The 25,795-nt window shown below is 41.6% G+C and overlaps 1 protein-coding gene across 7 annotated transcripts in view; it reads left to right on the top strand.

Moving 5' to 3' along the window:
- SLC12A8 (solute carrier family 12 member 8) overlaps positions 1 to 24,790 on the top strand; it is a 105,264-nt gene extending 80,474 nt beyond the window's left edge. For 3 of the 7 annotated variants that reach the window (XM_032793981.2, XM_032793982.2, XM_032793984.2), the window contains exons 9-14: positions 6,711 to 6,857; positions 12,364 to 13,051; positions 14,279 to 14,376; positions 18,668 to 18,785; positions 20,420 to 20,480; positions 23,382 to 24,790. In XM_032793981.2, the coding sequence (XP_032649872.1) occupies positions 6,711 to 6,857; positions 12,364 to 13,051; positions 14,279 to 14,376; positions 18,668 to 18,785; positions 20,420 to 20,480; positions 23,382 to 23,547 (1,278 nt within the window). In that variant the 3' untranslated portion in view covers positions 23,548 to 24,790. The other 4 variants (XM_075070282.1, XM_075070283.1, XM_075070285.1 and 1 more) reach the window with 4 other exon arrangements.
- Positions 24,791 to 25,795: the final 1,005 nt, after the last annotated feature.

A 25,795-nucleotide genomic window follows, 5' to 3' on the forward strand; every position in this document is an offset into this window, starting at 1 on the left:
CAGTAGATTAAAAGCTAGTATTGGCATAAGGGGGTGGCAGGCAGGCAGAGCAACTGCTCGGGGCCCCATGCCATAGGGAGTTGGGGTTTGGGCTTCAGCTTTCTGCTGTGGGCCCCAGTGAGGCTAACACTGGCTCTGCGCTCTGGATTATTGTGGCAGACCCCCTGATATCTGCTCTCAGCTCTGTAGGGTGCCCCAGATCACTGGTTGAGAACCACAGGACTAGATGACACTTGCGGTCCCTTCTAACCCTGTGGTTCTATTATTCTATGAAATCTTCTGGAAAGAGAGTCTTATACCATTGTTGCATATCATAAAGACACAAGAAAAAACAAACACAATTTTCTTTTCCCCTTGTACGATATGAAGTGGTGATGCAATACATGTAGAAAATATGGCTTATTATTAAAATTATTATAAGCACATTTATATTTTATTGGCCTTGTTTGAGAGAAGACATCATTACAAATCAAAAACTGTGCAAGCTTTCCATTTCTGTCAGTTGTGGTTAAAGAAGCATTTGGCTGTTTATCTTCCTTAGAATGTATTTTTCTGAACATACAAAGTAGGGACATGAAGTACTTTCACTTCAAAGGAGATCTAATAGGTTAGGACTGCCAATTTCTTGTGAAGTATTCATACTCTCTAAACTTTTTAAAGGTTAATTTACTTATTTATTTTATTTTTGACAATCTCAATGAAAAGACATTTTCCCCCTAAGCCCTGAGTGGAATGTCAAATAGCACATTTAAATGCAAGTATTTTTGGTGACTAAAATGATAGGCAAAGCCTGACACAATCAAGTGTTTCTTTCAAGTATTTTCTTTAAAATAGGACCAATAGTATTGTGTTTTTGTATTGATTGCATTCTGAAATCAAAAGGAGCTGTTCTGTTCTCTAACGTAAATTTTTGTTCATTGATTTGTTTCTCGTATTTGTCATCCATCCATTCATAACACACTTTGTTTTCCTGGAGCCAAATTAGTTTGTTAGGGTTTGTCTTTGGGGGTTGGTGGGGAGAGGTAGCTTGGAGGGGGAAGATGGGTTGGTTTGAGGGTTTTCAAAACACAGTTTGAATTTTACATGCTGTCTCCAAGCAGAATGAATTTTATATCTTTTCATCCAACCTCCTTTACAATGCAGGCTGCTTTCATAAATAAGAAGAAAGGTCAATGTATCTTGAGCTTTCTTAGAAAATGTCAGTTTATTACCCACTACTAGTCAAGCACACCCCAGCTGGCATGTACAACCTCAGGGACACAAAGAGGCAGGGAATAACCTCTTAAGTGAACAGGATAAGGTGCATGTTTGTTTTTACTTGTGACAGGAAGGAAGATCCAGTGGTTATGGTGCTGCTCAGGGGACCTGGGTTCAGTTCTCTGCTCGGCCACACACTTCCTTTGTGACTTTGGGCAAGTTGTTTGGGCCCAGGTTTCTAGATATATTTAGGAATTGCCACCCTCTTCATTGCAATGCCTAACTGATGCAGGAGCCTACATTTCATTTTCAAAAGTGATTTAGGAGACTAAATCACATCCACTGACAGGAGGATTTTGGCTCCTAAGGACTTAGATTTCTTGAAAATGGTATGTAGGATCCTAAATTAGTTAGGCACTGTAGTGCTGAGTGCAGCAATGTCAAAATACCTTTAGTAATCTGGGCCTTAGAGTCTTTGTTCCCCATATGCAAAATGAGAGATAATAGCGCTTCCCTTCCTCGCAGGATAAATACATTACAGGTTGTAAGGTGCTATGGGAATGGGGGCCATATTAATACCTTAGAGAAACAGAGAGACTCTAGGTTCACAAATTCGGAGACAAATATTATGGGGAAATGGACTGGAATGCCTGCTACCTGCTGGTACATCCCAAGCTACACAGGTAGACTCAGATATGGCCTGCTGCTCTGTACCACCATTTTAGAAGTAATCACTCAGCTCAACTAATTCTGTGCCAGTGGCTTTCAACCTTTTACCTCTGGAAACCTCAAAAAAAATATCTCTGGTTCCTTACTGCCACCCACCCAGTCCTGCAAAGTATTGTGGGATTGGGCTCTTGGCAAAAAAAGATGGCTGCTTTTAGGTCTCGGTAGGGGCTCACCAGATTGTTGCTGAAGCCTGGGTGGGGAAGCCATTGTTGGGTGTGGAGCTTCTCACTTCTCCAGACCTCATGTTGTTCGGTTCTGGGGGCAGCACCAGTTGAAAAGGCTGTGGAACTGGCTGTGCTGCCTCTTGAAATGCCGTTTCCCTATGGCTAGGGCTCTACCAAATTCATGGCCATGAAAAACACATCATAGACCATGAAATATGGTCTCTCCCCTGAAATCTGTTTTGTTTTTTTCCTGGTGTTCTTTTACCCTATACTATACAGATTTCACGGGGGAGACCAGCGTTTCTCAAATTGGGAAGTTTCTCAAAAGGCAATTGCAGGGGAATCATGAGGTTATTTTAGTGGGGTTGTGATATTCCCACCCTTACTTCTGCACTGCCTTAAGAGCTGGGCGGCTGGAGAGCAGTGGCTATTGCAGCGCCCTGCCAGCAGCAGCACAGAAGTAAGGGTGACAATACCATACCGTGCCACCTTTATTTCTGCGCTGCTGCCTTCAGCATACTACCTATGGCTGAGTGCTGTACATACAGGAGCATGGCTGAGGAGTTGCAGCAGGATTGGGTGGGCAGCAACAGGTGTTGGGATTGATTTGCTCCTTCACTTCCCTGCCTTAGCAGCTCCCACGTCCAAGCGTCTGGGATTTGCCAATGATTCTTTTCTCTCCCACCCAGTGGAGTGAAACCCAGCAGTCTCTCCTTCATGACGCACTTCTGGGCCGTGCCCCACTGGTTCAGGATGTTCTGCTCTGCGTTATGTGAGGGCCCCAGGCCAGGATTCTTGGCGCAGTGGAGACTCCCTAGTGAATGCTACAGACCATAGTCCTGCATCTGTCTTTCAAAACGAACTGGCTATCCCCCCTCCCCTCTTCAAAAACCGGCCTTAAGCAATTGCAAGACATGCTTCTGTTTGGGACACCATGGTAGGCCTCAGCAGCCTGCAGTATGATTTCTCTCCACAGCCACCACCTCCTGGGAAATACAGGCTGCGAACTACTTCAGCTGCCATGAAGCCCTCATACAGTTCAGGCCCTTTTCTTGTGTCAGTTCACAGCCCAGGGTTTCTTGCAACCCTTCAGCAGCTTGGGGCTCTACAGATTACAAAGGTTATTCTGAAATGCCCCTTATTTCAGTGTGAGAAGGTGGGCTGGCTGTTTTCCACCATTTTGATTAAAGTAAATATGTGGAAAATGGAGCATGTTGCTCCTTCAGCTGAGGGATATGAAGAGTGGAGTGGCCGGGTATTCTGAGTAGGCCAGGAGAGGAAGGAGACGACATGACAGTTAATCTTTCTAGCTCATTAAGGAGCAGTAGCGGTATATTATGCAAAAATCCATTGCACAGCAGGAAAGATGGCAGCTGCAAGATGGGAAGGCATAGGGAGAAAATAGCCCCTATCCAAAATACTAAGTGGAGAAAAAGAGACTGTTGTTCAGCTTTTTGGAGTTCTTTGTCTTGCATGACTGGTTCTTATGCAGACACGGTCTCCTAGAATATGGCAAGAGCCCTGTTTATCAAGCTTCCATAGCTGAAGCACTGCTGATAATATATCCTGTTCTGCCAGCAACTGTTGTGCCCTTGTTGTGGTGGATTTATTTGTGCAGAGGGCTGCATGTGAACTTGTATGTGCGTAAGGTGGAGCCACATGCTAGAAATGCTGACACATTTGCCATGGAATTTTTTTTCCCTGTTCCATGAAATAGCAAAAGTAGAAGCCAGGATCCTGGCCAGAAATGACAGCCTGTGGCAAGTCTTGTCAGACAAGTCTGGCTGCATGGGGGGTGCCCGGGAGACGCGATAACCTTCGAGATAGCCAGGGCCGGCTCCAGGCACCAGCCCAGCAAGCAGCTGCTTGGGGCGGCCAACGGTGAGGGGCAGCACGTCCGAGTCTTTGGTGGCGGGTGCCACACTCCCTCTCAGAGTGAAGGATCCACTGCTGAATTGCCGCCGAAGATTGAAGTGGTGGCGGTAGAACTGCCGATCGCAATAGCGGCTTTTTTTTTTTTCTTTTTTCTCTTTTTGCTGCTTGGGGCGGCAATACCCTGGAGCCGGCCCTGTAGACACCTCTACAGATTCATGTGTCAGTGCAACAGCAGGAGTTGGTCAATCAGTCTGGGAAGCAGAGAGTCGCATACTTAATAAGCAGCCCACATTGATTTCCATTTCTACAGAAAACTAACTGCCTTTATACTGGCCAAAACCTCTCACTGCACCAACATTTCCCTGCATTCACCTGTGCATCCAGAAGCAACTCCTCAACAGGGCAATCCGAGGCCTTGCATAATTGTGATAATCAGGTATCCTGCAGATTTCAGCATTCAGAGCAATCCACATCTCAGGATGACCATGTGGTCAGCAAATACATTCTTTAGATTTTTTTAGAAAAAGTTTTGCCTCTATCCTTTAACTCATAGCAGTGACCCCCTGACCTTTCTCCATTAGCTGCAAGCTTGTCTGATCAGTTCAGTCTCTAACTTCTCCAGTTAGTCCTAGTCACTTATCACAGGCCACAAACTGTTGTCTTTTCTCCATGGACCATGGGATGGCTTTGGAATTCCACAAAGGAATCTCATTAATTTCTGCCCTTTCTTCTCTTTGGAGCTCCCACCCACAGGACATTTTACCTGTCTTTACATGATGGAATGTCTCTAGAGTTCAAATACCGTAGGGATGGGTTCAGTATAAGAACTAGACATAGGCAGAGCAACATCAGCCTTTCGGCAGATACTAAGCCTGTTCTTCAGCGTATAAGGAAAGGTTCTCTCTTGTCCTCACTGTTACTTTAGATGTCTAAGACTCAGCATCCTATTCCTATCCAGTTTTGAGGAGAGAACTATAGCTCCATTGTCTTGTGTAACATCTCTGTTAAGGTCCTCTAACAAAGACAAGAAAGAGAGGTCCTCACTGATATGCCTGATGTATAAAGATGGCTTTCATGAAACATCACAGAGAAGCAGGAAAAGACAAATGCAATTTGCTTTGCTTTGCTTTGCAGTTCATCTTGAGAGTATAATAAACCCATAACTTATATTGAAAATACTGGCAAAGGCCTCTATATTTTCTTCCCCAGAGAAACTAGAATTCAGATCTTCCAGTTCCCTTTTCGTCTGTGTTTCTGTATAACTATAACTTGTTCTTTCTTCCAAGATCAATACCTGCAGAATTAATGTGGATGTTAAGGGAAATATCGTGTCATTAAATTATACAATTGGCTAGAATTTTGGGGGCCCATTCACATCTTGGATGGAAGCAAGGTGAACACAGGACACTGCAAGAAGTTATGATGGTGGTTCAGTAGGTGTTATTATTCCATGTTAAAAGCTACTGAAAAAATCCATGTTCCACCATAGTCTTACAGGCAACTGTGTAGCCAGAGGCATCTTCTTTCAAATGAGAGATTACCTGATCCAATTTCAATTTGTGCATCTACATTCTGCTGACCCATAGTCCCTTTGAAATTTCAGTTGGCTACAATATTTTTCACTTCCCATTCTGAAGGGTCTAATGTTGTGGTGTGCTGTCAAACAGCAGCCTTGTTCCAGCCCAGTAGTGAAGAGCTGAGGAAGGATGGTGTTGTGGTTAAAGCACTGGATGGGAGATTTGGGTTCAGTTCCTTGTTTTGCCACAGACTTTACCTATGAATTGGGATAAGGCACTTTATCTCTCTGTGCCTCAGTTCCCCATCAGTAAAACAGGGATATTACACCTTTCTCCCATGCTTTGCTGTCTTGTCTACATAGATTGTAAACTCTTTGGGTCAGGGACTCTTATTATGTGTGAGTATTGGCACCTTCCATCATACAAAATATTAGTAATAAAAGGTGCTTGCCCTTAATTGATGATTCTGTAAAAAGTTTTCTAAAATTTAAAAATTGGTTTGGGATACAATAGAACCAAAGGTGTTAAATACAAAATATGAATAAAGCAGTCTACTTAGCACTATTGCTTTAAGAATTTTTAAGTTTTATGTTCATTTAACTTAAGGAAATTCCTTACACATTTAAGACAGGAAAATAAGGTCGTCGCATTATATCCTTTGGAACATGTTTTGAAATCCCATTTATTTAAATGGCAGCTTTGATTTGATTATACTGTGGATTTCTTCCCCTCCCCTGCTACGCCTCCACTATTGGTATTCCCTTATGGGACACAGGGGTTTGTCTTCCTGTTTTGGATGCTTTAGAGCCTTGGATAGCTCTTCCTGTATGATGCTCTCTGTATATAAGTGTGCTCTCCTGAAATAAACTCCCTTCAAACTCACTTTCAGTTGCTTAAATGGAATCAGAGGTCTGCTTCCTCGAAGCGTTTTCTCCAAGTGGCACATATTTCTGGACGTGAGCTTATCGAGTGGCTTCCAGTTGGTACAGAATGTTCAATACAGAACTGCTTTTGTGGGATAATTTTATTGTATTACTTGTTCACACTCACAGTACAGAGCAGGTTAACTTGCTATTTTCACACGGCTCGTTCTGTTAAATGTTTGCCCAAGTCTTTAGCATTTACAAAGGAAATTAATTGGTTTTAATTTGGAAAAATCTGTGTTTAAAGACAAATGATTTTTTTTTAAATATCTGATAAATATTTGTTTTCTCTTTGCATTTTCCAGGTGTCCTTGGTGGGTTTCTTGTTTTTATTAGGATTGTACATTTCCTCCTTAGCTTCCTGCATGGGAGGTTTGTATGGAGCACCCCGAATCCTTCAGTGCATTGCCCAGGAAAAAGTGATACCGACCCTTGCCTTTCTTGGACATGGGGTTAGTAATCGGTGATGATGTAGAATTAGCTGTGGGCTCTATAACAAACAAATATTAATGATGTATGGAAACAATGAATCTGCTGTCAATAGATTGTCATGGCTGATGTACAGTAATTAAATACCAGGAGAGGAAGGGGTCATAGTTTTTTCCCCCCTGGAGATCAGCAGGTGGAAACAGCATTCAGCTGTTTTTGTAAAGAAACACAGAGTTATGGGAAAAGTCTCTCTGTCTGAGTCCATGTCCTCCTCATCTCCCTATTTGATTACTGTAAACTCCTCCTCTAATCTCTTCTCTCATCAGCGCTCATGTTGCCCCCTCTTCCCTGCCTGTTGCTCTGTTCATGTCACCTGCTCTTTAAACCCCCTCCGTTGACTCCCCCTCCTTCATGGCAGGAAGTTCAAGCTTCTCGTCCTTGCCTTCAAAGACCCATATAACTGCCCCTTCTGCCTTTGTCTTTGATTGTATGTTGCCCTCCCACCCCCGTCTCGGTTCCATCATTGGTGTCTTCTTCAGTACTCCAGTCCACTTCTCTCACATCAGTTTCTTTGCTTTCCTCCAGACAGAACCCTATTCATGGAAAACCCTTTGTGAGCTGGTCTGCAAGGCCTCTATCCTCTCTTTATTCAAGTCCCTCCATAGGACCAACTTCTTTTATGATGCCCACAATAAATTAGCCAGTTAATAAAAAAAAAAATGAGTGGCTAATTTAGATCTTAATATATTAACCCGCCACCACCATCTTTACTACTTCAAGCTGCCATGTAGATGTCGCAACGTTCTTGAGTCCCAATCGAGTCAATGGGGTTAAGCATATGATTATGTGTTTTGCTGAATCAGAGCCTGTATACTCTGTCCTTCCTTCTTAACTCTTCCCTGCTATCTTTTCGTCTCCCTTGATTTCATCATGTTTGAAATTAGGCCCAGTTCTGCTAGTGGCAGATTCATGGCCTTAGTATGTAAGCATCAGATCACTTCTTATTTATATCGTGAGGTGCCTAACTCATTTTGGACTCTGTAAAACTAATGAATAATAAAAGGATATACGGATACATTTTAAAGAAGGTCAGTTTGGGGGACTACAAATCTTAAATACTCTTTTAAGCTAAGCTTTGATTTGAACACTGACTAAGGCTTGTTTCTGCTGCCATTACTCATGTACAGAGTTTTATACACCTGAGTAGTCCTGTTTACTTCAGCTAGGCTCACATGAATAAGGATTGCAGGATTGGCCCATAAATTCAAACCAAATCCTTCTTTTCTGACTCTCTCTTTTTCTGGATGAAGAGAAAAAACTGCCTCTCTCAAAGCAACCCTGTAATAGCAAACCAGTTTGGAAAAATCTCAAGAGAGCAATTTTTCACATGTGCAAGGCCTTGTAAATAAAGTGAGGAAAAATTACTTGAAAATAAGATTTTAAGTGTATCCATTTTGTGTGTCCTGTTTCTTGAATATTCCTGTGGTTCTCTAAAATAAAAGTAATAATAATTTAAAAAAAAAAATCAAAGCCTTGAAAGTAGTTAAGTGGCTTCAGTGGAAAGAGCCAAATTCTGCCCTCAACTATTGTGGTGTCATTCGTTGACTTTGACGCAATGGCGGCAAAGTGGATGCTAACATGGCATAGTTAGCTTCTGTTTCTTCATAACATTTCCTCATATGAACTCCTTTGTGCTGGCAAGGTACCAGAACAGGAAGTGCTTTGAAAAGAGGTTAGGAATTAAAAGAAAATCTCCTTCCTCCCTGCCTGTATCTGCTACCTTGAGAATTGACTGTTGATTTGGTTCACGGGCCGGTTAATAAAGTGGATTGCCCATAACAATGCATTCTGCACTGGTTTGTTTATACAATGGTTTAAACATGTTTGCAGTCATCGTAATCCTAGTTAATATGAAGGAGCTGAATGTTGTTTTCAGTGTTGTTAACCTTAGCCCAGAAGCATCCTAAGACTGACCATCTGTTCCCTGTCTCAGTAGTATCTCTAATACCTAAGATGCCTTCTGAGAACACTTATATGCTTAATTTGTCCTCCTGCTGATAATAGCCTGCTGTAATTGATTTGTCTCATTAGAGTTGGTATGGTAACCCCCATCTTTTCATGTTCTCTCTCTCTATATATATATCTTCCTACTGTATTTTCCACTCCATGCATCTGATTAAGTAGGTTTTAACCCACAAAAGCTTATGCCCAAATAAATTTGTTAGTCTCTAAGGTGTCACAAGTACTCCTCATTCTCTTTGCTGATACAGACTAACACGGCTATCACTCCGAAACCTGTTATGCGTGAGACACATTTCTCATATTGTTGGGGAAAATGTGTAAGGTGCAGGATGTATTACCCTTTTCTATTAATAAATGAGTGTGGAAGAAATGGAAATAGTTTCCGTTTGAGCTGTGCATTTATTAAAGCACATACAGTAGAGGAAAATATAGGATGAAAAATATTTCAAGGTGGCATATTTTGTGTTACTGTTGGTATAACAGGACTATACTTTCTAGACACTATTGGCGGTACCTTTGTATGGTCAGTACTATGGTTTATATGGAATCGGGTGAAAGTCTTAGTATTTTATATTTGAAAAGCATTTACTGTAATTTATTTCTTGCTTAACCAATCAGAGCTGAAAGACTGTATGAAAGAGACAAATGTTTTGCTTGTGGTACGAATAACCCCTTAGGAGGGAGATTGTCCAAGGCGCGAATGTCGTGTAGGCAGCTGGCTCCTATAGGGAGATAGGCACCTACCTGCTACTTGAAAATGTTCCCTTGGATTGCTAAAGCCACAAGAGACTTAGAAATCTAATTTCATCTTCACCATTTATGCTGCTGCTTTCATTTGTGCATTTTACTCAGCGTGAGCAGTGACATTAGTCCGCATGGTCAGATAACTAGCTGCCTTCCCATACAGCAGTGGTCCCCAACCTTTTTGGCTGGCGGGCGCCAGCCGAAGGACAACTGCAGCAGTGGAGCACTCGCCAAAGTGCCGCCGAATTTTGGCGACGACGCCTCTCGATGATGTCGCTTGCTGTCGACAAGTGATGTCATCGAGAGGCATCCGCACTGAAATTTGGGAACGACGTCTCTCAATGACGTCACTTGTCGATGGCAAACAGCGTCAGCGAGAGGTGTCCCCCCTGAAATTTGGGGGCGACGCCTCTCGATGACATCACTTGTCGGTGACAAGCGTCATCATCAAGAGGTGTCCCCGCCGAAATGCCGCAGCAGCATTTCGGCGGGTGATCTCCTGTGGGCCAGGATGCAGGCACATTAAGATGCCCCCATGGGCGCCATGGCGCCCGTGGGCACCACGTTGGGGACCCTGCCATACAGAGTGTCGTGTTTCCAATACGGTAGGTGAATGTTTAAATGCCTCCAAAAATCTCTTTCTTTTAATTTAAAAAAAACCAAACATAACATTTCAGTTCATAATTGATAGTAAATTAGAGCCAGAATAGTCCTGTTAAATCATCTAATTCATCCCTCGGTGCAGGATTATTCTTGACAGGGTCTCATCCAATCCAGTTTTAAATGTCCCAAGTAATGGTCTTCCACCACTTCCTTAGGGATACTATTCCACAACCTAATAAATCTAGGCCATGATCCTGTAAAATATTGCTTCTTCTCATGCAGAGTCCTATCTTGCACTTTAGGATTTTGTCTTAGGCCTGGTCTACACTGGGGGCGGGGGTTGTCAATCGAAGTTATGCAATTTCAGCTACGTGAATAATATAGCTGAAGTCGACGTACTTAGATCGATTTACTGTGGTGTCTTCACCGTGGTGAGTTGACTGCTGCTGCTCCCCCATTGACTCTGCCTGCGCCTCTCGCTGAGCTGGAGTACGGGAGTTGACAGGAGAGTGCTTGGGGATCGATTTAGTGTGTCTAGACTAGACACAATAAATTGATCTCCACTGGATCGATCGCTGCCCGCCGGTCCGGCTAGTAGTGAAGACATACCCTTATATTAGGTGCTATAGGTTTACATCAGAGCTCCAAGTTAATTAGTGTGGTTCTGCTTAGTAAAGTTGCTTTTGTGAGTGTATCTCACTGATTTCCAGATCACATTTACACATAAAAAGCGACATCTTTGTTTGTTTTAACTGCCAGCCCCACACCCTCACCCTAAGCTTGAAGGGCTTGTCTTCGCTGTGGAGCTAGCATTGAATATAATTTGATCTCTAACTGAAAGTGGTGACGTGATTCTGACTATGTGTCACTGACTGGTCAGTGTGGACAAGGATAAGACGTGTTCAGAGTTGTCTCTGCTAGTCATAGGTAAACCCTAAATCCAAGTAGGATTTGCCCATGGCTTGTCCTGGTCTGTGCTGGCCAGTCAGCTAACTCAGCTGTTGAAAATCATGCTTAAGCACGAATTTGCCAGTGAAGACAAGGCCTGAGAGTGGAACGAGGTGCTTTATATCTCACAGAGTATCACCTGTAAGAGAGGTTTTGCAGTCAGATTGTGCCCTCATTGGTGTCCCGTGAGCCTTGTGTGGCTTTGCACAAGCATCTCAGAAGTACAGAAGCATTGAGTGATGCGTCCAAGGCAACCGAAGGGCAGGTTAGACCTGGAGTTAAAGTTCAGGAGCTGCCAACTCCCAGTCCTTTATTTCAACTTGACGCCCTTCAGTCTGTGCCTCCTTTCCATCCTCCCACTACCTCCACCCTGCCCCAAAGTCAAAGAATAAACAATACTTCTCGTGGTAGTCTGCCTTCCTGACCCTCGCCTGGCATCGTTTGTTCCTCTTCCTGACACACACCCTTTAACATCCTTGACTGCTTAACCTCTCGTCTGCTCCTTTCCTCTTGGCCTTAGGGCAGTTGGGGCTTCTTTATAAAAAGAGGAGTAATGCTAAATGCGGAATCCGGTAATACCATGGCTGCAGTTTAGCCTCATTTGAAGGCCAGGCCAGCAGCTTCTAATGTAAAATGGCACCTCTCCTCTGCCTCACGGCCCCACAAGGCTTGCTTGCCTGCCTTAGCTGCCAATTGAAACCGTTTTCAGAGCTCCTTTCCAGTATCTGTATATGTCAAGCCTTTTGTTTGGCAACAATGTATGTTCTTGCATGGAGCTGAAATTAGAAATGCATGAATAATGATCATTAGCAATTTTCCTCTCTAAAGCCCCATCTAAACAATATAATAATCCTCCCAGTGCTCTGTGAGTTTTATCATTGCTTTATTACTTTACTTAACGGATGGGAAAACTGATATGCTGAGTGAAGTTAAGTGACCTTTCCCAGGCCACACAGCAAGTCAGAGGCAGAAGTCAGGTTTGTGCTAGTTAGTTCCTGGCTCCTTGTCCCTCACTTAAGCCACTAGACTCTGATGTTTCTGTTCATATATGTATATATCCCCTTATTTCATGACCAGTGAGATGTCCATCAAAATATTGCCTAGATGTTGATGGTCCTCTATCAGTGTGAACAGAGAGGGTAGTCTTCACTTTTGGATTGGTGGGGTATGCAAATATATATTTAAATATGTTTGTTTTGGTTTACAAAATAGAAAGGGCGTAACAAGACTCCAGTGGCTGCGATTTGCTTAACAAGTCTCATCACCATGGCTTTCGTCTTCATTGGCCAAGTGAACATCCTTGCTCCTATAGTCACCATAAACTTCATGCTGACGTACATTGCTGTGGACTACTCTTATTTCTCAGTCTCTATGAGTTATATCCTACAGCAGAAACCCAAGAGGACACAAAGGGAGGAATCTAGGGTTGTCAACTCTGCCCAGCCTTTAACCTTTGCGAAAACTTCCCGTTATGGATCAGATGGAATAATTCAAAGCAGATCAGATGGCACCTTGTTAGAATTCACAAAAGACATGGACCAGCTTTTTAAGCCTCTTAATAAAGATCCAGGGACTCGTAAAGAGAAAGAAGAGAGAGACAAGAATTTAAACCAAAAGGTCAAACTGAGAAAGATAAAGAAACCAGCCAAGCAAACATTACAAGACAGCTTTCTCTTGGATCTTGATCATAATATCGCCCCTGCCCCTTACTGTTGCACCAAAACATCAGAGCCTAGTGATGAAAGTCTGCAGAGTTTTGCTGAACAGAGTCATCAGAGTGAAAGAAATCTGTGTTTATCATCAGCTGTGGACACTGAGCAAAAACGTGACCATGAGCTAATGGAATATGGAGAACAACTTTTTAACGAGCTGCAGAATCCTCCCAATCAGAAAGTGGAAGGTAAAGATGAAAAGAGCAGAGATAGACATTTATGTTTTCACGGGGGAATGCTTAATAATCTCTGTCCTGCTGACACTTTTCTGCAGGCAGGCTAGAGACTAATTTTGTGTGATGCTGTCATTCTGTGATTCATGGCAATAATATCTTTTTTTTATAGATGAGGGTAGAGTTCATCATAATGAGTCACAGGAGAGGTTCCAGTCTAATTTGCCCGTGGAAGATTAATTGCTGGAGAACAGGCAAAATTATGTGGGAATGTTCACTGTCTATAGCATGCTGCCTCTTATTCTGCAAATGCATTCTTAATGCTGTACATTAAAAGATTTCTGAGCATACTATGGCATTTGTTTTCATCCTGATATTGCGGGGAGGAGGCTTGTGAGCATAGAGCCTATTCTTCAAATGAAATTGTCCCTGTAGCATGCAAAGAGACCATGAGTAATTTGTCACATCATCATCACTACATCTAAGAATCTGAATTAATTTATAGTGTAGACCTGGATACGTAATGCTTTGAATTTGTAGAGTTTTTCATCTGAGAATCTTAGGGCTTGCCTGTGCAAACATTTAGTTCGCAGCAAGCTGAGTGTGAATCTAGCCCACACAAGGCTGTTAGGGACTAACTGTATGTGTGGGCCCTACTGACATGCATTAATAGTTTGTTCATGTGCTTTGATCTAGTCCTATATCAGAGAACACTAGATCAGTGCACACTAATGAACTGTTAATGTGCATCAGCAGATTCCATGCGGACATTTAGTATGGGCAAGCTAGTGCAGGGTACCATCACACCCCTGCTTGCCGCAAGCTAATTGTTCGTGTAGACGAGCCCTTAGTGTTCTACAAGCATTGATTAATTAAGCTTCACAAACCCCTGTGAGGTTTTATTATTATATCCTCCATATGAGGAAAGTGAGGCATAAAGAGTGTATGACCTTGGGCAAGTCATTCCAAGAATCAGTAGCAGAACTGGGAATAGAACCCCAGACTCCCTGTCTCCTGCACTAAATGCTAGACAACACTGCCGCTCTACAACCAGTGCTAAACCTGGCTCAGCCTTGTCGTGCAAGTTGGAAGCCTGAAATTAGATCTTGTTTTCATGTAACTTGATGTAGATAGAGGACAAAGACCCTATCCAAGGGGTAACCTGGCTGCTTCCTAGGATGTAGCTCTACTTCATCACCTGTGTTGGTTTTGTAATGCGTCTGGTTTTTTTTCTTTTTATAGATACAAATGTAAAGCAACAAAATCAAGAACTAGAAATTCAGAGAATGCCAGTTTCCTTCTACGCCAGATTCTGCAATCACTGGCTTTCCCTTGTTGGTGTAAGTCACTTTCTTTTACTTTGAGGGTCGCTTTAGGATGGCAGAAAAGTAAAAATAAATCAGTCGATCAATCACAATCGATGCAATTAAATATATTGGCGAGGTGGTTTTCTTTTCCAGTATCCCAAATCATTATGTGGTTGGTTAATCGTAGAGCTCGGATACACAGGGCTGAATAAAAAGCTTTAGGGCTTAGCTGTGACTTTGCCATGAGCCCTGTGTGTGTGTGTGGCAGTGCATTGTTTGCCTGCCGCAGGTATAGCCCAGGAAGGAGGTTATGACTCAGTGTCGCAGTCTGCCTCCCAGTCCCCAACCTCCCCAGTGCACTGGGGGCAAGTACCCTGCATCTGCATGCTACCTGGTGCACTTGTGCTGCCCTGTGTATTGGGAGCGGGGAGCGCAGAGCCAAGGGTCTATCCATTCTCGCTTCGCCCAAACACTGACCACCAGGGCCAGTGGGAAAGGGTTTAGTGACTCTGCAGAGGATGCTTTCACCTACCACAAAATGCAAATAGTGGGCGTATGCTGTCTTATTCCCTTTCATGTGTGAGCAGGCCAGACCAGGATCTCACTAAAAGTCAAAAAGGGACAGAAGTGATTGATCTTATTTAAATTGTGTGGGAACTCCATAATTTTAGAGTCCAAATCTAGGAGCTGACTTCCTGCTTCCAATCCATATTTAGGAAGAAAGGGACGCATTCTGCTCTCAGTCTTGCTGATGTAAATCCAGAGTTACTCTGGATTTACGTGGTGTAACCCAGAGTAGAATGTGGCCCATAGTAGTTAGAAACTGGGGTCTAAGGAGCAAGACAAAATGTAGGCCGTTGGCAAAATAAGCAAAACAAGACTACGAACAAGACAGTGTAAAATCAGCTTGAAATGTCATTGGAAGCCCAGGCTGTGATTGGTGAATGAGATGAACATGGCTGTGATATCTTGCACCAATGATTAACCTCATTGCAGCATTTTGAGGCAACTGCACTTTGCTCAAAGTGGTTTTTGAGAGACCAGCAGTTGTGAAGTTCCAGGAATCAGTCGGTAAGACCTGGTTGATCACAATGGCTGGGTGTGCACATCTCTGTGAGTCCTTTTCGTAGATGGCAGAAGAATGCCGTCTTTGCTACTTTGTTAAAATGAGATTCCACAATTAGCCATTTGGGGGTCCATTGATTCTTTCAAATTTCTGGCTACGGGCTGAGGAATCTGTGTGCTGCCTATGTCACATGCATCCACTTGCCTTCCTGCCATTGAGAGTGCTGTTCAGTCTAGGGGTGCCTCTGGACGCTTCGCTGCCCGTAAAGTTCAGTCCTACTGAAAGTGATATACGACTATATGATGGTGTATATCATAGTAATACATTGTGCGAAAAATTGTGGAAAGTTGATTAAACCTCATGCTTCAGAACTTAAGTTAATCTCTAGTTATTACAGATCAGGGTGAAACCTTCACGAGGGGCACATTACCCCACATCTGTCTATGGTGCGGTTTCTACCCTTGCTTTGAAGCATCTGGTTCTGGTCACTGTCAGAGACAGGATACTGGGCTACAGGTCTGATCCAGTCTGGCAATTCCTATGTGTTGTGCTATAAAGGTTTCAGAAGCACTAATGTTGGGTGATGAGCACAGTTTACTCAGGGTTTTGCCACTCAGAAGTGAAGTGTCTAATCCAGACTTGTGCTGCTAGAATCTGAATACCACATCCATTCTGTATGTGCCACGTATGTATCAGAAAACTATTTTAGGAATGTTTTGCATTTTGATTGGGACTATCTTTATCCTTCCACCTGTAAAGCCCAGGTGCCTTACTTAGCATGAATCCCACTGTACAGGGCTCACTGCAGTTCATCAAAATATCTGACAATGACTTAAAAAGGCCATCAGACCAGAAAGAACATGACTAGTTCCATTGGGAATCTCCCCCTTATCATTGGTGTGAAGCTCCCCTTTCTAGCCATGCAGTGTAGTCAGATGTCAGCTTAGAAGCCATGCCATTTTTATGTATCAAAGAACCGTTACCGCATAGAATTTTGCTTTCCCCAGACCTAGGGCAAGAGTAATTTTGGAGGGAAATCCCACCTTTGGGAAAGGAGGGGAAACATTTCTCTTAAAAAAATCATAAGTGTCTGAAGCAGTTGAACATGCAAATAAGTCTTGGGGAGATGGATTCGAGCAGATGGCAGAAAAGGTGGTCAGAGGTACATGATAAATGAATTTATCACCCGGCTTTGCACTTTATCACATGGATATTGTCTCCACATACGTGTTTTCATGTATATGTATAGTGAGTGCAGTTAAACAACATACAGTGCACCTATTAAATTACCCACTATCTTTAGCTTGGCTTTGGCAATCAAAATTTAAACCACGTTGCTCAGTAGCTCATCTTCACCAAATGCTAGCTGCCAGAGAAAGTCCCTGCTGAACTGTGATGAGATGGGTGGGATGAATGTCAGGTATTTTTGTTGAGTGGATGAAATCTTCTAAGCAGTTGCAAGCTGACACCTGCATTTTGGATCACTAAACAGCGTGGTTCCCAAATACTGAGCTCCTATATCACGACTGTGGTTAACACTCCACATAAGTATGGGGAATTCTTACATTTGTGTAAAGAGATGATTCTGCCATTGTCATTAAAGCAGACTTGGCTCCTGTGGAATGATTTGGCTTGAAAAGAGATCATGGTGGATAACTGGGGCCAGGGTAGGTACACAGTGATTTAAAAGGCTTGATATGGAAGCTTAATAATATATGTGCACATCTATAACTATACTTGTTGACCCCTTGCTCGTCTGCCCCATTCTCTGCCTTCTCAGCTCTGGCAGTAATGCCAGCTTTGACTTGCTTAACTGTTTCTCCTACAAGCATCTCCATGCCGTCCCCCAGACATGAAACATGCTTCCTGAGCTGGCATGCAAAGACACTACTCTGACCCCCATTCAGACACCTCCTGACAACCCACATTTACCCTGACACCTATGGGACTCTATGGATGGTGTGCCTCAGGATAACGGGGATACTCTGTATGGATACATTTTCCAAAAGTGCCTACGTCCCTTTCTGAAAGAGGTCTAGGCCCATACCCTCAAAGGCACCTAACTGAAATGAATGGGAGTTAGGCATCTTAATCCCTTTCAGGATCTGGGCCTTAGTCACTTAGGCACAATGGGACTCAGGCTCCTAAATCACTTTTGAAAATGAAACCTAGACGCTTTTGAAATTATACCCTATATTTTTAAATTGGTAATACAGAGTTTGATAATACAAAGGGTTGACTAAGCAGTTACCTTGACCACTTTACTTCTAGGTTGAGTCCCTTCTCATTTCCCTTCTCCTGTCTATCGTATCTTTCTGTTTTCTTCCGTGTGAGCAATTTGGGGCAGGGCCATGCCTCCTGTTATACTGGTACAGCTCCTTGCACATAGGTGGTGCTATAGGAAGCAAATAAAGAAAGTAGTAATAATGATGATTATGTTGTAAGGCAGCTGCATCATAGATCTCTCTCATCATTATAATAATGACCTTTGGGTGAAATTCTGCTGCATGTTGAAAGGTGGCAAATCTCAACCCGCCTATATGATGAGTGAAAAACTTGGAAAATGTTCATCCAAATTTGCGAAAAACAAGCAAAAAGTCACAAAGGAATCAGGTTTATGGGCTGGTCTGAAGCCCATTGAAATTCTGCTGACTTTGATGGGCCTAGCGCATTTCTATTTTGTTTGGGTTGGGAGCCACGGAGAAGTCTGTCTTCGCTCCCTGTGTATCACCCAACCATGCTCTGTCAGTTCTCTCCTCCATTATACAGAGGAGAGCTACACCAGAGGACCAGTAGGATACGCCCGGGAGATTTATGACTATCCAGAGCTACTGGTTAAAACTCCAGAGGAGGCACTGGGGGCACAGAACGTAGGATATAAAATGGGGGTGGTTTGGTGTACAGGATTTGGCAGTGCTGGTAAAGGTGGAGTTTCTGATGTTCAAATGACACCTTGAAAGCTCCAGTACTGTCATACTCAATAAAAATACTGGATTCTCCATAGGTACAGGCCGCTTTTTGTTTGGCTTCATCAAAGGCATTGGCCTGTTTACATCTTGAAGAATGAACTCCTGCCCTGGGCAACTCCCCTGTATGGCTGGTAATACTCCCCCATGGTCCAGAGGATTGTCAGGTCTTGCACAAGATCAGAAAAATGGCAGAAAACATCCTCTGGATTTTGCAGGAAATATTTGTTAGCGTAACAGTGAAATACAATCATGCTCTGTGTAGTAATCCTGGACACTGCGTTTTCAACAGGCAATCGGATCGCTTGTAATCATGTTTGTCATTCAGTGGATCTACACTCTCATTAATTTGAGTGTTGCAATTATTCTATATTTCTACATTGGCCAAATGAGTCCTGGACTACCCCCCGGTGAGTATTTTTAATCCATGGCATTAAATCATCTTAAATACCTATTGCATTTTAATTGGAGTTAATTTGAAATCAAGGCATTTTCATTTAACATGTGAGTTACACATTACAAATGGCAGATTTTGTTTCCTTGCTTGCTTATAGTAAAATTTGATAATTGACTCTTTAAACATCGTTACATATTTATCTCTGGCTACAATTTAGCATTAGCAGATTAATTTTTGGTTCTGATGAGTTTAAACATCTTTAAAAGTTAATAAGCTGTTTTGCTATGCTATAAAATAAATTAGAGCAAATTACTATAAGTAAAAACACTGGTGTTAAGCGTTAGTAGGAATTGCAGATATTAAATGTATTACATCAATGGCTAATCTATAAATATGCTTTAATAAACCTAATTAGTTGATATAAATCTACCCGAGAAAACTGCTGTGAAAATTGGAATTACAATAAGTATCTCATTAAATCTCAGTGTTTGTAATGGCAAAACAAGAGGGCCTTTTGATTCTGAATTAAACTGGTGGAATATGTGAGGAACATAATCTGATACTCTTAAGGAAAAGGGCATTGAAAAGGTCTGTGCATGTGATTGGATTATACTGTACAGGTTCAAAATTAAATACCAAAGTCAGTTCAGAAAGCAAGCTACCTCCTTGGTATATATGTGGTGGGGATCAATGTGTTGCCCTCTGCGTGTGCATGTGTGGGAGGGCGGATGCACAAAATTTTGGAGGACAAAAATCAATGGAACCTTGAAAGTCAATGGGATTTGAGTTCCTGAATCACTCGCATGCTTTTGAAAATATCCTTTTTGGATAATTTAGACTTGAAGTTGCTAGATTGCAGATCCTATGAACGCAAATTGTAAGAAACAGAGAAATAAGCAGTTAAGTTGTTGAATGTCCCATCTACCCTCTACACATCAGTTCCTTATTTTTCAGCCTCAGTTTATCTCTGATATGGAATATTGGGGCAGAGTAAAAGTTATTAGGAGTACCATAACTCTATCTTTCCATATTTTCCAACATATTATTTGAAAGATTTACCTTAACTTAAAATGTCCTAGCTTTTCAATCTTTGTTTTTTATACAATTTGAACATGCTTTTGAGTTTTCTTCCCCTTAAGTTATCACTACATTTTGTCACTACCTGTATCAGTAGAGGAGGCAGTGTTGCCTAGTGTCTAGCACACTGGCCTGGCACTCAGGACTCTGGGTTCTATACACAGCTCTGCTTGGGCGATCTCAGGCAAGTCACTTCACTTTTCTGTGTCTATTTTCCCCATGTGTAAATGGGGATAGTGATACACACTCCTTTGTAAAGTGCTTTGAGATCTACTGGTGAAAATATAGGGGATATTATTATTATTATTATTCCAGTTTAATAAAGCTTATGTCTAGGAATAATCAATGGTTCTCTATTCAGGGTACATTCTTGAGAATCTTTAAAAAGCTTTCATGTATGGGAAAAAATGAAACACATTCTCACAGTTATTAAACCTGTATCCTTTTGTGTAAGTAGGGCTAATAACAATATGCACATTTGTTTGAGATTTTATTCCAAGTCTAGATCATGTAAAGCTATTATGAGAGAATTAGCAGCATAGTGACTTTTCATGTGTTTTCCCTCTGCAGGGGCAGCAGCTAACTTCAGGTTTCTCAGCTGGATTAGGTTAGGTTTGGTCAACTCATGCAGGTTGGTACTAATCACTTGGTGGTGACATAGGTAATGCTCACGCTTAACAATAAACAATTGAAATTGTGCAAAAATGTGGCTGTGTGTCGCAGAATTATTACACACCTCTTTTGGTGCATTGGAGTTCCTTGATATAACTGATATCATCTTGTATTTCGAGTGCTGATATGATTAGAGAAAGTGACTACGTAAAACTATTTACTACTTAAATCAATAGATCTGCCCCCTTTGTATATTCAGAGTTGCATGCGCTTACTTTACTGGCAAAAATAAATATTTACTCCTATTTACGTGAAAGTGCACTAGGGAACCTTTAGTGCACCGCAGCAGAGGCTGCACACATCAATTAATGTGTACCACATGAGTACCTTTTAGAAATCAGAATGCCAGAGTGAATCACCCCACTGTGTAGACAAGCCCTGTATGTGCTAGATGGCAATATTCTAATCCAGAATTTGGATGGGAATGCTAGCGAGGATCCTGGCTAGTGTCAATTTCTGGAGGAAAGCAGAGGTTGGGTTCCAGGTTCCACACAGCTTGCTATTCAGAATAGATGATGATGACTGTTTCTTGTTGTATTTTAGTATAACCTCATTGGTGCACATGGTGTTTTTTAGATATTTATTTATTACCTAAAGACCTCAAGCAAGATCAGGGCCGCATTGTGCTAAGTATCTGCATAGCGATCAACACTTCCTGCCCCAAAATGTTTACAGTCTAAATAGACAAAGGGTGGGAGGGAGATGGAGATGAAGTGACTTGCCAAGATTCCCCAGCAGGTCAGTGGCAGATCAAGGAATAGAGTCCAGATATCCTGACTCCTAGCCCAGGGGCCTCTCCACTAGACAATCTGCCTCCCCTATATAAAAGAAGACAAGGGACCTGCCTTGAAGACTTTTTTTCAAAGGTGCCAGTCCTGCAAACCCATAATCGTGTGTATAACTTTACTCCTGTAGCCATTGAGACTACTCCCAGGAATAAAGTTTCATACCTTCATTAGTGTTAGCAAGATCAGAACCTGAGTTCGACAAAATACAGGCAAAGGAAGGGGAATGGCCTTGAATTAAGCTTTCTATGTGTCTTATTAGGTCCAGGGGTTTCTCCCTTTCTCTTTTCACATTGTTTGTTTGTATTATGATGTGAGTGAAAGAGAAGAGTTATGAAGTGAGGCATGAGAATAGGGTGGATGGATGGGTTCATGCTAAAAGGCTAGACAGAATTAGTCATTGCATAGTGAGACAGACACAACAAGAGGATCTGTGTCCTGTACACTGTGTCCATCCAGTTCCCCCTAGGTCTATATGCACATTCATTATTTGTTTTATATACACACATTGCGAAGGTAGAGAATGATTCTCCTCTCCTGACACCTCTCTGTATTTTTTATTCCCACTTCAAATCTCTGTGGACCATCCCATACCCAACTCCTGCAATACAAGGCTGCAGTGCAGCGGATTAGCAATCCACCGTGTGGGCGTAAAAAGAGCAATGTTCTCCCTGTAATGAGCCAGTTCCACACCTTTGGGTAGATGTGTCACTTTTACCAGAGGTTCTTATACTGCAGCTTGGCAGCTTGATAGAGTCCTTGGTGCCTTTTGTCAGTAGTATTGATCGGTCAAGACACAGGTAGGAAGGATCCAGTGTAAGGCTGGCAGCAGTCCAAGTTAGAAGTTGATCTTGTTCATCTCTTGTCACAAGATGAAATCTCTCTAATTTAGACAGCTGGTAGTGTAGCCTTATAATACTGCCTGCAGTCAATTCCCAGCACGGCTTTTTTTTTTAAAGCACACCCCTGGAGCTGTTTTATATCCAGGATGTCACACAGAAATAAATCGTGGCTGGTTTGGCTTCAGATTTATTTTTACAAATTGCAAAGCAAGGTGGGGAAAGGACATTTTATCGAGACTGAGGGCCCAATCTTGGAAGATGCTGAATGAATTTAAGGCAGCTGAGGGCTCTTTGCACCTCTGAAAATCAGGTTACTTATTCAGATATTATATGTGGATGTAATAGTGTCACCAAATTTCACAATTGTATTGTGAGTCATGTGAATTTTGATGTGTTTCTCAAACCCCAGTTCTTGGAATCATGAGATGCCATGAAAATCTCAGCTTTCATTAATAAATAAATAAATAAATAAAATAGTAAGTTTCTAGACCTCAGGGACACAGAGAAAAGCTTGAAATCATGAAGAGTGTGCCATCCTAAGGAATCGGAAACCAGAGGCAACAATAGAGACCCTAACGTTTGGCTTAAAAATCTTGAGATTTTTAATAATCTCATGATTTTTTTCATCCCGATTCATGATTTTTGAATGCTTGAGATTGACAATACTGAGTTGCCTAAATTTAGGCCCCAAAATTTGAAAAAGTTCTTGTGAATACAGTAGATTATATTCTGGAGACAGAGAGCTCACTAAAAATCTTACTGTAGAATAAAGTTACATTGACTGACCTTTTCCATTACCAGCAGGATGACTAGAAGTAGATCCTTCTCACTTTTCTGCAGTCACATTGCCTGTAAACTTTGGAAAACGGTTCGTAAGATATGACTATCCTTTTTATTTGTTAGCATCCACAAAGTGTAACTGTATTTGAAGCAAATTCTGCCTCACTTTATGTGGCTGAAGAACTTTGGAGCAATTGGACAGCAACCAAGGAAAGGAGGGATATTTATTAAGAAAATCTTTGTAAGCAAGGGTACTATTTTTTTGCTAGTAAAGGAAAATGTTCTCTGAGTTCTGCAACTCACATAGCCACCAAGAAAAAATTTTAGTGCCTTTTTTCTAAGTCTTTGTGCATTAGAGGTTCGATTTGTTTTGTTTATATAGTTCAAAGCACAGCTGCTGATAGATTGGGAAACAATGGGACATCTGAAGGTTGTGTGTTTGTCTGTTGTCAGGAGAAGGCCATCCCCAGAGGAGCAGATTGTTGTTACACCGTCCTTTGCAACAGTTGGCATGGAGACCACTCAGCTCACCGAAGAGAATGCAGATTTTGCCTCTCGAGACCGCTGCCACCATTCTTCTGTTATCAGAAGAGAAGAATTTGTCAATCAGTTTCAGTAAAAAACAAAAACGGATCTGGCTGTTCGCTCCAGCAGTCGCTTAACACTCACCACTGCTGTGGCACCTGGTAAAAATAGAACAATGTGACTATATATTTTTTTAATGCTTCCACTGTTTGGGGTTATGTCTTTTTATATTATTTTTTTACAAAGGACAAAGTTTGCAGTTTTAACTAGGATTCCATATCCTATCCAGTTGAGCAAAACAAATTAAAGGACTGTAGTAAAGTGATCAGTAACTGAGGACAATAGCATTAGAAATCTAAAGAATTCAAATACTGTACACACCAAATGCTACTGATTTGGTGCAAACTTAGTCTAGTTACTTTACCTCTTTATGCCCCAGTTTTCCTGCCTGTAAAATAATATTTTTCTGCCTAACAGGGATGATGTGAGTTTTAATTAATTGGTGCTCATAAAGTGCTTTAAGGCATTTAGATGAAAGGCCGAAATTGATGAAGGCGAGAGGATTATGAAGTGTATTCAAATGTTCAAAACTGGAATCAAATCCATTCATTTAAATTTATGAGCTTTTCTGTATCATCATCATACTGTGAAATTATGTTTTATCAGCACTAAATAGCTATTTTCAACATCACTTCAGAAATGAGGATTGGAAGAAGCTGAATCTCGAAACATAGGCGATAATCTGGGGACCCTCTTCCTGAAGGTCTACAGTGTTTCCAAATACGACATGTCCCAGTTAAAATAATGATTTATGTAAATGATTAAAAAGTACTTATTAGGATATATGTGGCCACACCCTTACTTCAATCGGAAGAAGAAATGTATCACTTGTATTTAGTCCTCCAGATAGGAAGCACCTCAGCAGGTGCTTTGCCTGCATTCTGAAATGAAGGATTAGGCCTCAGGAGTATGTAATAAACTAGTAGTAAGCACTGCAAAGTAAGTCTGAGCATTTAAAATGTATAAAAAAGGGGAGTGATCATTAATTTCCTTTAATCTTTGAGTCTTTCAATTTTTTATTGTTCAGTGCGATAATAACCAGATCTCTGCATCTGCTACAGAAAAAGCTCTGAAATCCTGCTAGCATTGGGACCAATGCTACTAAAAGGGGCTGAAGGCCCTTGATGCCCACTGAACTTGGTGGGAGCTGAAGGCATTCACCAGCACCTCACAGGGTCAGCCTATTTGAGTGCTGTTTCTACCATGTGATATTTTCCTGCAGGTGGAAGGAAAGCGGCTTTACCAATGAAATCATGAATAAAGTTATTCTGGGATGCTACTGAAAGTTTGCTCTGCATTTTAATTTTCTGTTTTGGTTACAATTCAGCATTCCTTAAATGATCGTCCTTATGAAAATTAAAGAGATGCTGTCAAATTAACTCAGCCTGAAGGCTGACCCAGCCCAAGCTGTTTCATGTTAGAAACATTCAGTTCAGGATTCCTTAGTTACTTTTCGTTAAAAAAAAAAAAAAAAAAACCTGACAGAAATACATAGAGATGGTCCTGAGCTCTGTTCTAATCTAGATTTGATCTTCCCCAAATATCAAGAAGAGTTGGATCTGATGTTCTGGTTTTGCTCTGTACTCTACATAAAAAAGTTTGGATGTTGATCTATGCTTCCCTTACATTCAGTGGGATTTTGAGCCAGTGTACATCCACCTCTTAAACTAATGCCTAATATTTTTCCTAATGTAGGACTTAATCTTAAACCCACAGATCTCAATAAGAGTCTTGCCATTGACTTAAATGGGTGCAGGATTAGACCTATAAATGGACTTGTGGTAGTACAGGATGCTCAGAGATAGTCAACCTTATAGATATATCCGTGAAGACACTTCAGGTGCTTTTTTCCTGATATCTTGCCTGTGAAAAGATCAGTTCAAAGCAGAAACCTATTAGCAGAATCCTTCAGTAAGGGGCAATTTTGATTAAATGTTAAGGTCAAATTAACCATAGTTTGACCTTGTAAACTGTGTTTGATGTAGTTCTGCAATCTTCAACTTTTTCTCCATGCTGATTTGGGCTCTCAAACAACCTGGAGTATGCTGTATTATTTCATTTTACAGTGTGATACATAGCCATAGTTATATAATAAGGGCCATATATTGCAAAATTTCATAGCACTTAAAACTTAGCAGTATCTAAATATGCTGCTGCTCATTCCATCTCAGGATGCTCATTCAGCCCCCCATTTTTCTGAAATAAGGCGTTTAAATAAGAAAAGCACATAGCACAGCATGGTATGAGAGATGGTTAGAAAGTCTTTGTTTTATATTTTCTTT

Source organism: Chelonoidis abingdonii, chromosome 10 (genome assembly GCF_003597395.2).
Source record: "Chelonoidis abingdonii isolate Lonesome George chromosome 10, CheloAbing_2.0, whole genome shotgun sequence".
Lineage (NCBI taxonomy): Eukaryota > Metazoa > Chordata > Testudines > Testudinidae > Chelonoidis > Chelonoidis abingdonii.